The 12152-nt window shown below is 42.8% G+C and overlaps 1 protein-coding gene across 8 annotated transcripts in view; it reads right to left on the bottom strand.

The window, feature by feature from the left end:
* Positions 1 to 1816: 1816 nt before the first annotated feature.
* The window catches only part of CALD1 (caldesmon 1), a 246686-nt gene continuing 236350 nt past the window's right edge, over positions 1817 to 12152 (bottom strand). For 6 of the 8 annotated variants that reach the window (XM_075897320.2, XM_075897309.2, XM_025190909.3 and 3 more), the window contains 5 exons: positions 10986 to 11123; positions 9939 to 10034; positions 5960 to 6040; positions 5593 to 5626; positions 1817 to 3437 (listed from right to left, as the gene is read on the bottom strand). In XM_075897320.2, the coding sequence (XP_075753435.2) occupies positions 3406 to 3437; positions 5593 to 5626; positions 5960 to 6040; positions 9939 to 10034; positions 10986 to 11123 (381 nt within the window). In that variant the 3' untranslated portion in view covers positions 1817 to 3405. The remainder of the gene's footprint in view (positions 3438 to 5592; positions 5627 to 5959; positions 6041 to 9938; positions 10035 to 10985; positions 11124 to 12152) is intronic. The other 2 variants (XM_025190911.3, XM_014579693.3) reach the window with 1 other exon arrangement.

The raw sequence follows: 12152 nt of genomic DNA, 5'->3' as shown, positions 1-12152 counted from the left end.
TGCTTTTTCCGTATGTCGGGGCTCACTTACCTCCTCTCCAACACACATCCAGTGTATACAAACCTTACCTTTTAGAGTCTTCTTGGAGGAATGGAGATGAATGACTTCCCCACATAAGACTAATTACCCATTTAACCTGTGGATGGAGTTAATTTAATGTCACTGCCACTCCTCTTCCATAAAAAAGCATACACTTTTTGCATGATGATGAGAAAAATGGTGACAGTGCTAGGGCCTCTTTTTCAGTGACTCTCAAGTCTGAGTGTCAACAGTTCACTCTACGCTGCTTCTGGCGGCTCTAAGTTCCACTGGAGTGGGAGACCTCACATTCTTTTGCTGCAGGTTGAAACTTGGAGTTAGTGTTGTGCTCGCCCCCCCTGAGATCACAAAGGAAATCAATCTGCAACTCACTGAGCCTTCCTCTACTGCATCAAGAGGCCTATTAGGCTTAAGAAGGCTCCTTCATGCCTGCAGACACAATCCCAATTTTTGAAGCTGGAACAACTCAAGTTTTATATACAAAATGCTTTTCCAAGTAAGACCACAAGGGATTGTACAACTGTATCCATCCTTACAAAATAAAATATACTGAAGTGGAACAGAACATGGCTACTTTGTATCATGAGTTTTCTATTTCAGCCCTGCTTTCTAAATCTATTCAACAATATAAATGCTGAAACATCTTAATTATTTCTTCTCTGGTGTAAAAGACTGTGGCTTTGTCTACACTGGCACGTTTTTGCGTGAAAACGGCAGCTCTTGCGCAAAAACATGCCGCCTGTCTACACTAGCCGCACATTCTTGTGCAAGTAAACTGACATTGTACTGTAGAAAATAAGGGCTTCTTGCACGAGAACTCTGACACTCCCTCTCAGGAAGACGCCCTCTTGCACAAGAGCTCTTCCAGAAGAGGCCAGTGTAGACAGGAAACATGAATTTTGTGTGCAAGAAGCCTCTATAGTTAAAATGGCCATCAGAGCTTTCTTGCGGAAGAGAGCATCTACGCTGCCATGGATGCTCTTGCGCAACAGCACATGCCAGTGTAGATGCTCTCTTGTGGAAGAATTTTTGCACAAGAACTTTTCCACAAAAGAGTTCTTGCGCAAGAAGCTGCCAGTGTAGACCTAGCCTGTAGGTCTAATGTACTGTGGCAGGGCACTGCCATGCACTGGTCCTTTAAGGGGCTGGGAGCTGGAGTGAAGGAGGGAAGCCCAGCTGGAGGCCATATAAAGCAACTCCTGGAAGGAGGAGAGAGACCTGCCTGCAGCGAGAGAGGCTTTGGCCTAGCAAACCCAGGCTACCCGGCCTGAGACCCTAGGAGCTGCAAGGAGGCAGTCCTGGAGGGCAGGGCTTGCATGGAGGCAGCCCTAAAAGGCTGGGCTGCAAGGAGGCAGTAGTGGTAGGCTGGGGGAGTTTGAGCCAGGTAAGCCCGAGGCCATAAGTCCACAAGGCAAGGTTGCAGGAGGCAACAGGGCAGGCAGAGTGGGAGAAGAACTGGGGGTCCTGGGGAGTAGGGAGGACGCTGGAGGAAGAGAGAAGGAAGAACAATGACTCCCTTCCCTCCGCCCGCCCCAGAAGGGGGCGCAGACGAAGACTGGAGTGGTCACTGCTGGAGGGCAGTGCCCGGAAGAGAACACCTCACCCAAAGGGGGCGCATTGGCGTCGGAGCAGCCAGTTACTTCCCCACGAGCCACCGTGAGGGAAGACGCTGTGCGGAAAGTGAGTGAACCCACTACAGTATATAGCATCTGTGTTATGCCTAAACCCACTGTCCTGCTTTCCAATGAGGTGTTTTAAATCATTACACAGACAGGGATTGTTGATGGAAATATTCCATTTATTATTGGTGCAGTTTCAGAGTATATTGTTTGAACAAGTCATGTTTATTGCAGCTATCAAATGTATTTGAAAGATTCAGAGAAAAGTGTTTACAAAAACCCAAGACAAAAAACATGACAATTCAGAAACAATGCCAGGCATTGTTTGCACAGTTTCACCCCCTACAGATAGCCAAGTGCATCTCAATATGTAAACAAGATGTTTCAGCTAAGCAGGGGAGCTCATCTTTGGACTGAAATACTATATTCTCCCCCTCCTTTAATAAAAAAGTCAGCTGCTACAACAAACATGCTACAAAAAAAGTAGTGACGAAGAAGTTCTCTGTAGTTCCAATGCATAAAGCTGTTAAGCATTTTAGGGCTACTTCAGTTAACTAGTTTATTCCACCCATATACTGGAGGCTGTAAATGCTAAACCGTATGGCATGTAAATTCAAACCAAGCTGACTTATAGCTGTGATTACTATATACAAATCAAACAAAACATCTGGGAATAAGAACTTTGGGAGACAGCTAAAAACACCGTAAGTAGAGGCTTACTTCACTTTGACTAGGTAGGTGGACTTAATATACGGCACTGATGAATGGCAAGATTTAGTGTACAGTAATTTAAGCGCCAACTGTGTTCATTTTTTTAATTATGGTAGTTTTACATAAATTAAACTACGATGTTTTATACAAGTTACCTACTTTTTGATCCTCTATACCCTTATTTTCCTCTCTTTAAAACTATAGTTTTCTTCTCAATTACCCATTACTGGGCATCTTAAAAAAATTAATACTCATCTTGCCATACCTCTAATGGCAAAATTATGAAATCTTACTCTAGAAAGGATTGTGACTTTTGTAAAAGCTGTGATATCGGCTAATTATGTGCATTCATTACTAAATATAATACTCTAGCATGTATTAAAGCATTCTACCATTAGTAGTGCCTTAAAGCTAAACTTTGTCAAGCTATGTGTATATATTGCAGTCAATTACTAATCACTAACAAAAATAAAATATCAGTACCGCTGTCAGCTAACAATCATCCAAATTTAGGTATTAACTTAAACTAGAATGAAAAAAATTGATAAAGTATAAAACAAAAATTTAAACACGGTATGGATGCAGTATTTGACATGGGCAACTTACAGAAAATATTACATTGTCAACTAAAGATTTTCTTCCATGCCTTAGTCTAAAGTGCAGAAAAAGACTTCTGTATTCCAAAAGTAACCACTGTTTTTAATAGGTTTACTGCACACTTTTCTTAAGTAATTCAACTTTGCACGCATTTGGGGGTTGACCTCTTACGCTAGTTGAAATCATGTTTCAGACACATAGTCATGACTATCAGTAGGAGAGTAGTTCACAGCATGGGTTTCTTTAGGAATAAAGGCTCTTGTGCAAAGGCAGTACTATTATGATGTATGTCTAGATGGATTATTAAATACAGTGCTAATATACATGGTTTTAAATGGGATAATGCAAAAAAAAGACATTTTGGTAAATAAACATAAATATAAAAAGGACAATTTAGCACTTTTTCAAAATGAATTGGTCCAGCATCTTTAGTAGCCTCCTATGGTTCTTTCTCAAATTGTCTCACACCTGCTGAAAGAGAGAATGATTAAAGATTGCTTGAAAACAGTGATGTATCTCTAGCAACACAGAGGAGGCAGTTCTGCCTTAACTTGCCACAGCCCCCTTCACCTCAGGCCACCTGCTAAGAAGCAAGACAGCACAGCCCTACTAGTGAGCTACATGGCCTGCTAGCACACACCGAGGTACTGCATGACCCTCAGGGCGGATGGGTAGGATCTCACACAGACACTTACTCGCATCTGGCAGCAGCCAGTATCTTTCAAGGAGCATCACAGAACACATTCCCCACCCAGCATTTCCTCAATCATTTGTCTGCCACTGCTGAATGGAGGCAGATTGCCCCAGCACATCTTCTTAGTCTCTATAGTCCCCATCCCCAGGAACAAGTAAATGATTCTACAAGTGACGTAAAGCGTGGCCTACTAACCCAGAGAACGGGGGATACCAATCCCTGTTCTCAATATTGACCTTCCCTTGACATGTGGCTTTGGGTAAGCCAGTTAAGTGGGTATTGCCACAATGGCCAAGCACAAGTCTAGCTCTGCAACCAGGGAAGTCAATGGTAGACTTGCCCTTGATTTCCAAGAGAGTAGAGATAGGCCAACACTAAGCAATTTATGAAAAATCGTGTTTTAATTTCACTGTAAAATAAGAATAAGATCCACCTAACAGGAGTGATAGGAGAGTTAGTTTGTATAGGCATTGCAGCTAGTGGTGTAAGACAGATGTCTAATACTGGAAAAGCCCACAAAATGGATGCTGTTCTCTCCCATTTAAGTCAGTGTTTTCACAGGTGGTTCGGTTTGTTCCCAACACATATCACAGTTTTAAGCGATTCCTACTGAATGGGCTTCTGATCAGTTTCAAATTGTTTATTATCCTGTTTTCCCTACTCCTCTTCCACGGAGGCTCATTTCCTCCACCTGGTTTTCCTTTGGAGAGGTTTGGAATACAAGTAGGCTGTGTCTACACTGGCAAGTTATTCCGGAAAATCAGCCGCTTTTCCGGAAAAACTTGCCAGCTGTCTACACTGGCCGCTTGAGTTTCCAGAAAAGCACTGACGATCTCATGTAAAATCATCAGTGCTTTTCTGGAAAAACTATGCAGCTCCCGTTCGGGCAAAAGTCTTTTTCCGGAAAACTGTTTTTCCGGAAGACAGCACAGTAGTGTTTTCCACAAAAAAGCCCCAATCGCGAAAATGACGATCGGGGCTTTTTTGTGGAAAAGCGCGTCTAGACTGGCCACGGACACTTTTCTGGAAAAAGTGCTTTTCTGGAAAAGCGTCCTGCCAATCTAGACGCACTTTTCCGAAAATGCTTTTAACGGAAAACTTTTCCGTTAAAAGCATTTCCGGAAAATCATGCCAGTGTAGATGGAGCTGTATAGTCTGTACAAAAAAAAGCTAGCAGAGGGTCTGTTACTTCCCCACCCACAGCACAGCTGTCAGCCGATTTATTTCAAACGTGTGACTCATATAGGACCAACATAGAAACACTAAACAGAGTTTATGCTGTACGAAGGTGCCTAGGCACTTTTGCGGCGAGAGAAAGTCTGAGGCTGAGAGCATTTGACCTCAACTCCAATTCAAGTCTGGGGCATGGAGGGCACCCAGCAACTCATGAGACCAAGATTTAAGAGTCAACAAGTGACGGCATGATCATTTATCATGAGACTTTACCCATGGCTGATAATACAGTTCAGAGTCATCTTACTGTTTTGTTTTCGTCAGCCCTCTGGGTTTCATTCCTAGTCGGTGAACAACACTACAACTCTAGACCCACTCAGTGCTTTAAAAAATAGTTTTGATGAAAATAATTGGCAGGGACTATTCTCAGGTGCCTAACATCTGAGAGTGCTGTTAAATGACAGACCAATTCTTCAGGTCTCAAACAGTTCAGGGGCTCACTGATAACACACTAGATGGGCTATTCGCAAACATGTAAATAGGGCTAGAGAGCTGTCATCCCAAAAGGAAGATGTGTGCTTAATCCTCCAAACTAACTGTCAAATTACAATCTGTGGCAATTCATTTTTGGAAGTCAAAGGAAGAACTGTTTCTTGGGTGCCACTGCTTGTGTGTCATAATTTGAAAAGCTGGCTGCATTGGTATAAAATCTGCAAAAGCTTCCATTTAATGTACAGTACAATTTCTCACAACACTTACCATTAGTCTCTGACTTTTTCCCCAGAGCTGTTACCTGCAGTTCAAAAAAATTATAATAAAGTTATCATTTAAGAAAGGTGAGTGTAGGAAAAAATAGGTTAGGCAGAATGGAAAGAAATTTTGTGAAAAGGGCCAACACCAGGTCTCTGTGTTCTTCAAAACAGGCGCTAAGTACCTTTTGCTCTGAACATTAAAGGATGAATTTCCTCTAATACTATGGACAAAAAGGGGAAGATTTTCAAAAGGCACAAAAGAGCAATTAGAGGCCCAACTCCTCCCAAATGCTAGTCAGAGTTAGATATCTTGTGCCTTCTGAAAGTCTCACACAGTGTCTTTGTTCTCTCTCTGATGGATACAGAAGTATTACCTTAGAAGGAGAGGTTGCCTTTTCATTTGACTGCTTCTCCCAGAGATTACGTTTGTTGGATACATCTCCTGGTCTTAAATCCTATTTTTTGGAGGAGTCAAAGCACAGGAAAAAAAACATAGCTCAGATTTGTTTTATGAAGAGTAATAAAGGCTGTACTGTAACCTCCCACAGAAATACCCACACATTAGGTCTGTGCAAACCTCATTCATAATGGGTTTTCATAGATGTACAATAACTGAAAGCAGAACTTGGCCTGTAGTACCTTCACACATAACTAATTTATATGTTTTTTATTTCTGTGTTAAATACTATACAAGGAAGAAGAGAATGGAAAAGTGGTAAAAAGCAAACAATATATTCCTCATTTCCAGACCAGAGGATGGGTTATTCAGCAGTTACAAATAGTATTTGATCTCCTTTAAGACCTTAAATACGGAGTTCACTGCCCAGTCCCAGTATTTTTTTTTTCTTTCGAACAGAGTTAAGTACAGGGGAAATAATTTGAGTACACAGCATTTTTCATCAGGTAACAAGATATGACTCTTTACAAGATCATCCAATATACATAGCCCTGTAGTACAAAACCCTTCCTGAGTCCATCTAAAGTTCTGCTAAGATGCATGTTATTGTAGTATATTCGCACAAGAAGGCAGAGTAAAGGCTGATGTATGAACATTTTTCCCTTGGAGAATTTCAATTTTGGTGAACTTGTTTCAATGTTTCTATTGAGGGGGGAAATATTAAGTCTCAGGTAGGTTTGAGCTGATGCCGTTAATTGAACAGAACCAAAACATTTTCTCATTTAGAAACAGCTCAACATTACAATAAATCTAACGGAGATACCTCAGAACTTAATGGGAGTTGCAACTGGATGTTTCATGCCCCCATTCTCTCCCATGGTTTGGTCTCCTTGACTGGGCCATATCTTCTCAAGATACAATACGTTCTTTGAGCATTGTGCCTTATGGGAATCCTATACAGTGGTGCATCATGGGACATGTAGTCTAGCCAGAGAACATGGATAGCTCTGTATAGACAAGTGAGGTGTCTTTAAATGTAAACAAACTCTGTAGTCTCACCCAGAGCAGGATCAGAAATGATACATTATAAAAGGTAATAGCAAGGACCCTCTGTACATAAACAAGAGTAGCTTCTCCTGTCCATTCTCCAGTCAAGATTTTGTCATCTAACATTTAACCATAAACCAGTGGTTCTCAAACTTGTTGGCTCACTCAAAGCAGACCTTTCTATGACCACTAGCCAACCACCCACAATGACAAAATTGGTGCAAGAGGTGGGAGTGCTGGGTCTGATGGGAGGTAGGGTGCAGAAGTAGGGTGGAGGGGTCTGAGTGGGAGGGAGAGTGTAGGAATGGAGTGGAGGTCTGGGAGATACAGTGGTGTGTAAGGAGGATAGGGGTGTGGGGTCTGGGCATGAGCGGGATGGGGGCACTTACCTGACTTTGTGACTCCTACTGCTATCAGACAGTGCCCCCACTGCTCCCATAGGCTGTGATTCTGGCCATGGGAGCAGCAGTGAAAGCCTCCACATAAGTGGTTTCCTGAGCTGCCATTACCCCAGCCAGGGTGCTGGGGAATGGCAATACACAGAGATGTTTCCTCCCCCTACAAGCCGGATCTGGCCCCTCACTTCAGTGGGAAGCCAGTGCTGACACTCCAAATTTGCAGAGGGAGTGTGGGGGTAGGCTGGAGCACCGGTGCTGGCTCCCAAATGCAGAGAGGGGCAAGCCCTGAACCAAAGGCTCACCTGCAAGATGGTCGTGGACCACTAGTGGTCAGCGGACCATGCCCTAGAGGACTGACTACAGGACTCGTGTTCTCAAGTTCATTTTGGGTGGGTTTAAGTTAGTTAATGCCTATTACACCCGCTGCCATGTAGGACAGCAACGTGAATAAAGACATCCATATCCTGATGCTAGGAGGGAAGAGAAGATGGTTTGGGAATTGATAGTCTTGGTTTCTCCTTGGCTTATCCCAAAAGCATTACAAGAAATGTAGGTTTTTGTTCACAGTGAATTCTGAATCAATTTACCTGACTAGCAAAGAGACCCCAATCCAGAAAGAACAGAAGGAAGGAAAGCATCTAGAGAAGTCCACACAAGCAGAGATATTGAAAGGAAAGAGAGCAATCCGCTGCGAGGGAGAGAGAGAAGAAAGGTGCGGTTGAGGAAAGGAGTCATTCGTTCTGCATTGTTTATTAATACATAGCTTAGAAAAAAGAAGCAAAACCCAAAGAGACAAGAACCAGATTCTATATCACATCACCATGGTCGCCATTAAACAGCTACAGCGATCATGTTCTATTCTGACGCTGCTAAATTCAGCTACCATGCAACCGTTAGCAAATACTGATTTTAAGAGCAACCAGTCAACTCCAAGTAAATCTAGTGAAGGCAACATGGGTGTAAATCACAAGCACAATGTAGGCTAGCAGTGATCTGGCAAGTAATTGTACATGTACTGAACATACTACACAATGTGCATAATGGACTCTTTTTATACAATACCAAAATAAGATGAATCCCTAAATATGATCCAATGGAGGCCTTCACCCTGCTATTCATTAGAATACACACCATTATTTCCCGATGCAGGTAAGTAAAGGAGTCTAGAGAATTGGCTATTTCTGTTCTTTCCTCCCCAAACTCCTTTTATCTTCTTTTCCCCTGCCCTCTTGGCAGCGGCTGAAAGACTTTTTTTTCCCTTTTTCCTTCATTTGTAGCTTGCTATCCTTGTACCCAACTGAGAAGAAAGTTATGTGACGTTTAGAGTGAAGGCAACTATCAGTGGTCTGGGCCAGGTGCTCCTTACAGAAGAGGTGAACGATAAAGACATTTGGGACAATGGGCTGCAGTCCTGCAGTAGTAACACTTGTAGTTGCTACATTAGAGTATGTCTACACTACCCCCCTAGTTCGAACTGGGGGGTAATGTAGTCATACGGAGTTGCAAATGAAGCCCGGGATTTGAATTTCCCGGGCTTCATTTGCATAAAGCCGGCCGGCACCATTTTTAAATGCCGGCTAGGTCGGACCCTGTGCCGCGCGGCTACACGCGGCACGGACTAGCTAGTTCGGATTAGGCTTCCTATCCGAACTAGCTGTACGCCTCGTGGAATGAGGTTTAGGAAGCCTAATCCGAACTAGCTAGTCCGTGCCGCGTGTAGTCGTGCGGCACGAGGTCCGACCTAGCCGGCATTTTAAAATGGCGCTGGCCGGCTTTATGCAAATGAAGCCCGGGAAATTCAAATCCTGGGCTTCATTTGCAACTCCGTATGACTACATTACCCCCCCCCAGTTCGAACTAGGGGGGTAGTGTAGACATACCCTTAGGGATTACTGTGGCAAGGAGGAGGAAAAGTTTGCAGCTTTCATTTATTTTGGGGGGCAAGGGAGATGATCCAGGGACATGCAAGTTTTCCAAGCTCTGTTGCTCCACTCCTCTAAATTAGCTGAAAGTTATGACGTCTGGAAGCACAAAGTCAAACACTGGTTCAGAAAGCTTAAGTACAACAAACTAACATACTACTTGTATATTCACCATTTTATGATCCGAGTCTCATTTACACCAAGGATATAGACAATTCGGGCATTTCAATAGCCTGCAAGTTCCTCTCGGAGGCAAATCATCCAGTATTTCACCAACAGGTCATGGCTGTTTATTTACAGATTCATGGTGCAATATCTGAGGCTTCAAGTTAACATTCTCCTCTGTAACATGACCCCACACAACTTTTCTAGAGTATCCATCCATGCAGTTACCAAGGACACACCATCCATGGTGAGCGCTGTTCTGGTACCATCATTATACACAGGTTCTTAGCGTTAGTGCGTCAATCAGGTCAAGCCTCCAAGGAGCCATCTACTTGCTGACATAGCCCATTAGTTTCCTATCCTTCTCTCACTGACCTAAGTTCAGACTCATCATTCAGAAGCTAGTTACTACAGTTCTACTTACAGAAGGTTTCGAAGCAGGTGATTTGTTGGTGTCTGGGGTCTTAGTTAACCATTCATTGATACGACTGGACACGCCAACCTTCAGTCCAGCGGTTTCCTGCAAAGTAGTTATTTCAAATCAGGTTTTTTTAAGAGTACTTGTGCCTAAGGGCTCTATGATTTGGGAGTTAAAAAAGCAAAACTCCATGGTTAATAAAATTTCCCTCAGAGAATATGTCTGATGGTGGTACAGCTTTCAATTTGCAGGGCTAGCCCACCACATCTGGAAAATACAGTAATCGTGTGACTAAACCCCTGGAGAGCATTCCATGAAGCTCCCATCAATCACTAAGCATCCATGGCTGCTTCTATCCTCACTCCAAATTGTACAAATGAGATCTTTAGCCCAAACAGAGGAATAACTAGGAAATTACTCCATCCAGGTTTTTTTAAACTGGAATTCTGAAATAAAATATAATCAAAGTCAGCCAAAATCAACCAACATTTCTAAAACTATTTGGCCAGAATTTTCAAACATGGGCGCATTGAGTTAAGTGTTAAAATTCATATTTAGTACCACACACAACATGAGTACATTGATTTGTAAAAAAAAAAAAAAAAAAAAAGGAAAGTTCACCTATGAATTCAGAGCCAGACATGGAATTCAAATATTCCAGTGATGCTTTAAAAAAAATTGAGTAAATTTTCTAGTAGAATATGACCTAATAAAAACATCTCAATTCTGAACTTTTTTGTACATGGCTTAAGTCCTGCCAATTACAGCCATGTAAGATATCAGAGGTGTGATGTCAGAGGATAGCTCTTAACTAAACCTATTTTGCAATACATTTCCCTCTTGCTACCTACTGTTCTGGTCTTACTGTTCTTCTGTAGGCCATTAGGGTAGCTGGATCTTTGAGGATCCAGTTCTTCAAGATTCTGAGCACCGTCTTCTATCTTTGACTCCAACAAGACCGCTCACAGACACAAGGGTTATTCATATAAGTAAGCAATGAAGGAACTATCCTTAGTGTACTTCTATTTAAACATGCAGAATAGGAAGACATACCTTATTTGGTGTCCCTGGCCCAGAGGGTGATGAGAAAACATTCCCTTTCTCCCACATGCTTTTGATATTACGGACACCCTCCGCTGGCACTGGAAGGTCAGAGGGTGCTGGTTTAGCAGGTTTGGGAGTTTTTGTGCCCTGCAATGGACAGATGCTAGTTAGTGTTTACAACGAAGGCCTTGGTGCCGAGTGCATTTTACAGTGTTGGGGCATAAGTGAAGTACCTTTAAAGCTGAATGAAGTTTCATTGATGACTATGCATGTTATAATGCAAAATTAAGATGCTTAGCAAAGAACCTCACATGTTTGAAGTGCAGTTGTTTAAGTCAGTACATTCATTATGATCTGGACTATCATTCATGCAGATTTTACACACATGGATTTACCAGGCTTATGGTAAACTGTAGCTGATGGTATAAAGGTTTATAAAGTAGTGCTTACAGCTGATCCAGAGTTTTATTTGGCTTTAAAATGGTTTCTCCCCCTGCCTCCTTCCACCAATTTGCCTTTGGACTGCAGCACAAATAAGCAAGGAAGGCAGCTGTAAACGGCTGATATGCTGTCCAGTGTGTCCAAGCTGCTCTGTCTGGTACTGACAAGTTAACCCTGTCTGTGAGATTTATCACTATACCCAACAGTTGAACATTGCTGCCAGGAGCAACTTCTGCAGAGTGACCAAAACGCAAGACACAATCCCCTCTTCATTGGCAACATTCACAAGTACTGTAAAATAGGTGAGGGATGTGCGTAACTGGATGTCAAAGTAGTTGCCTTGTGTCTCTAATTATAAGGGAAGTTAGACCACTCACCCCTAGAAACCAGAAAATCAGGAGTCTGGCGCCAGAAGTTTAGGGCCAGACCGTGGTAGGAAATCACAGGTTACATTGGTTCTGAACGGTGCAATATTTCCCTTACCTCATAGAGCAATAGCTTTATGTCCAATGTAGTACAAAGGACCAGATCCCTAGATGCTCCAGATCAGCACTGAAGTCAATGGAGCAACACCATTTACATTTGTTGACAAGCAGGACCAGTATACCTGGGATCGCAGCCATGGCTGCATGCTTTGAAATAGCACAGCCCAATCTCCCCACCGCATGGGACCAGCTTGTCTAGCTGTTCTTGATGGACAGAGCTACAACTCCACCCTGACCCATTCACACTTTG

The sequence above is a fragment of the Pelodiscus sinensis genome, chromosome 1 (assembly GCF_052426305.1).
Source record: "Pelodiscus sinensis isolate ZL-2025 chromosome 1, ASM5242630v1, whole genome shotgun sequence".
Classification (NCBI taxonomy): Eukaryota; Metazoa; Chordata; order Testudines; family Trionychidae; genus Pelodiscus; species Pelodiscus sinensis.
Note: the sequence above shows the minus strand (reverse complement) of the source record. Positions and strands in the feature narration are given on the sequence as shown.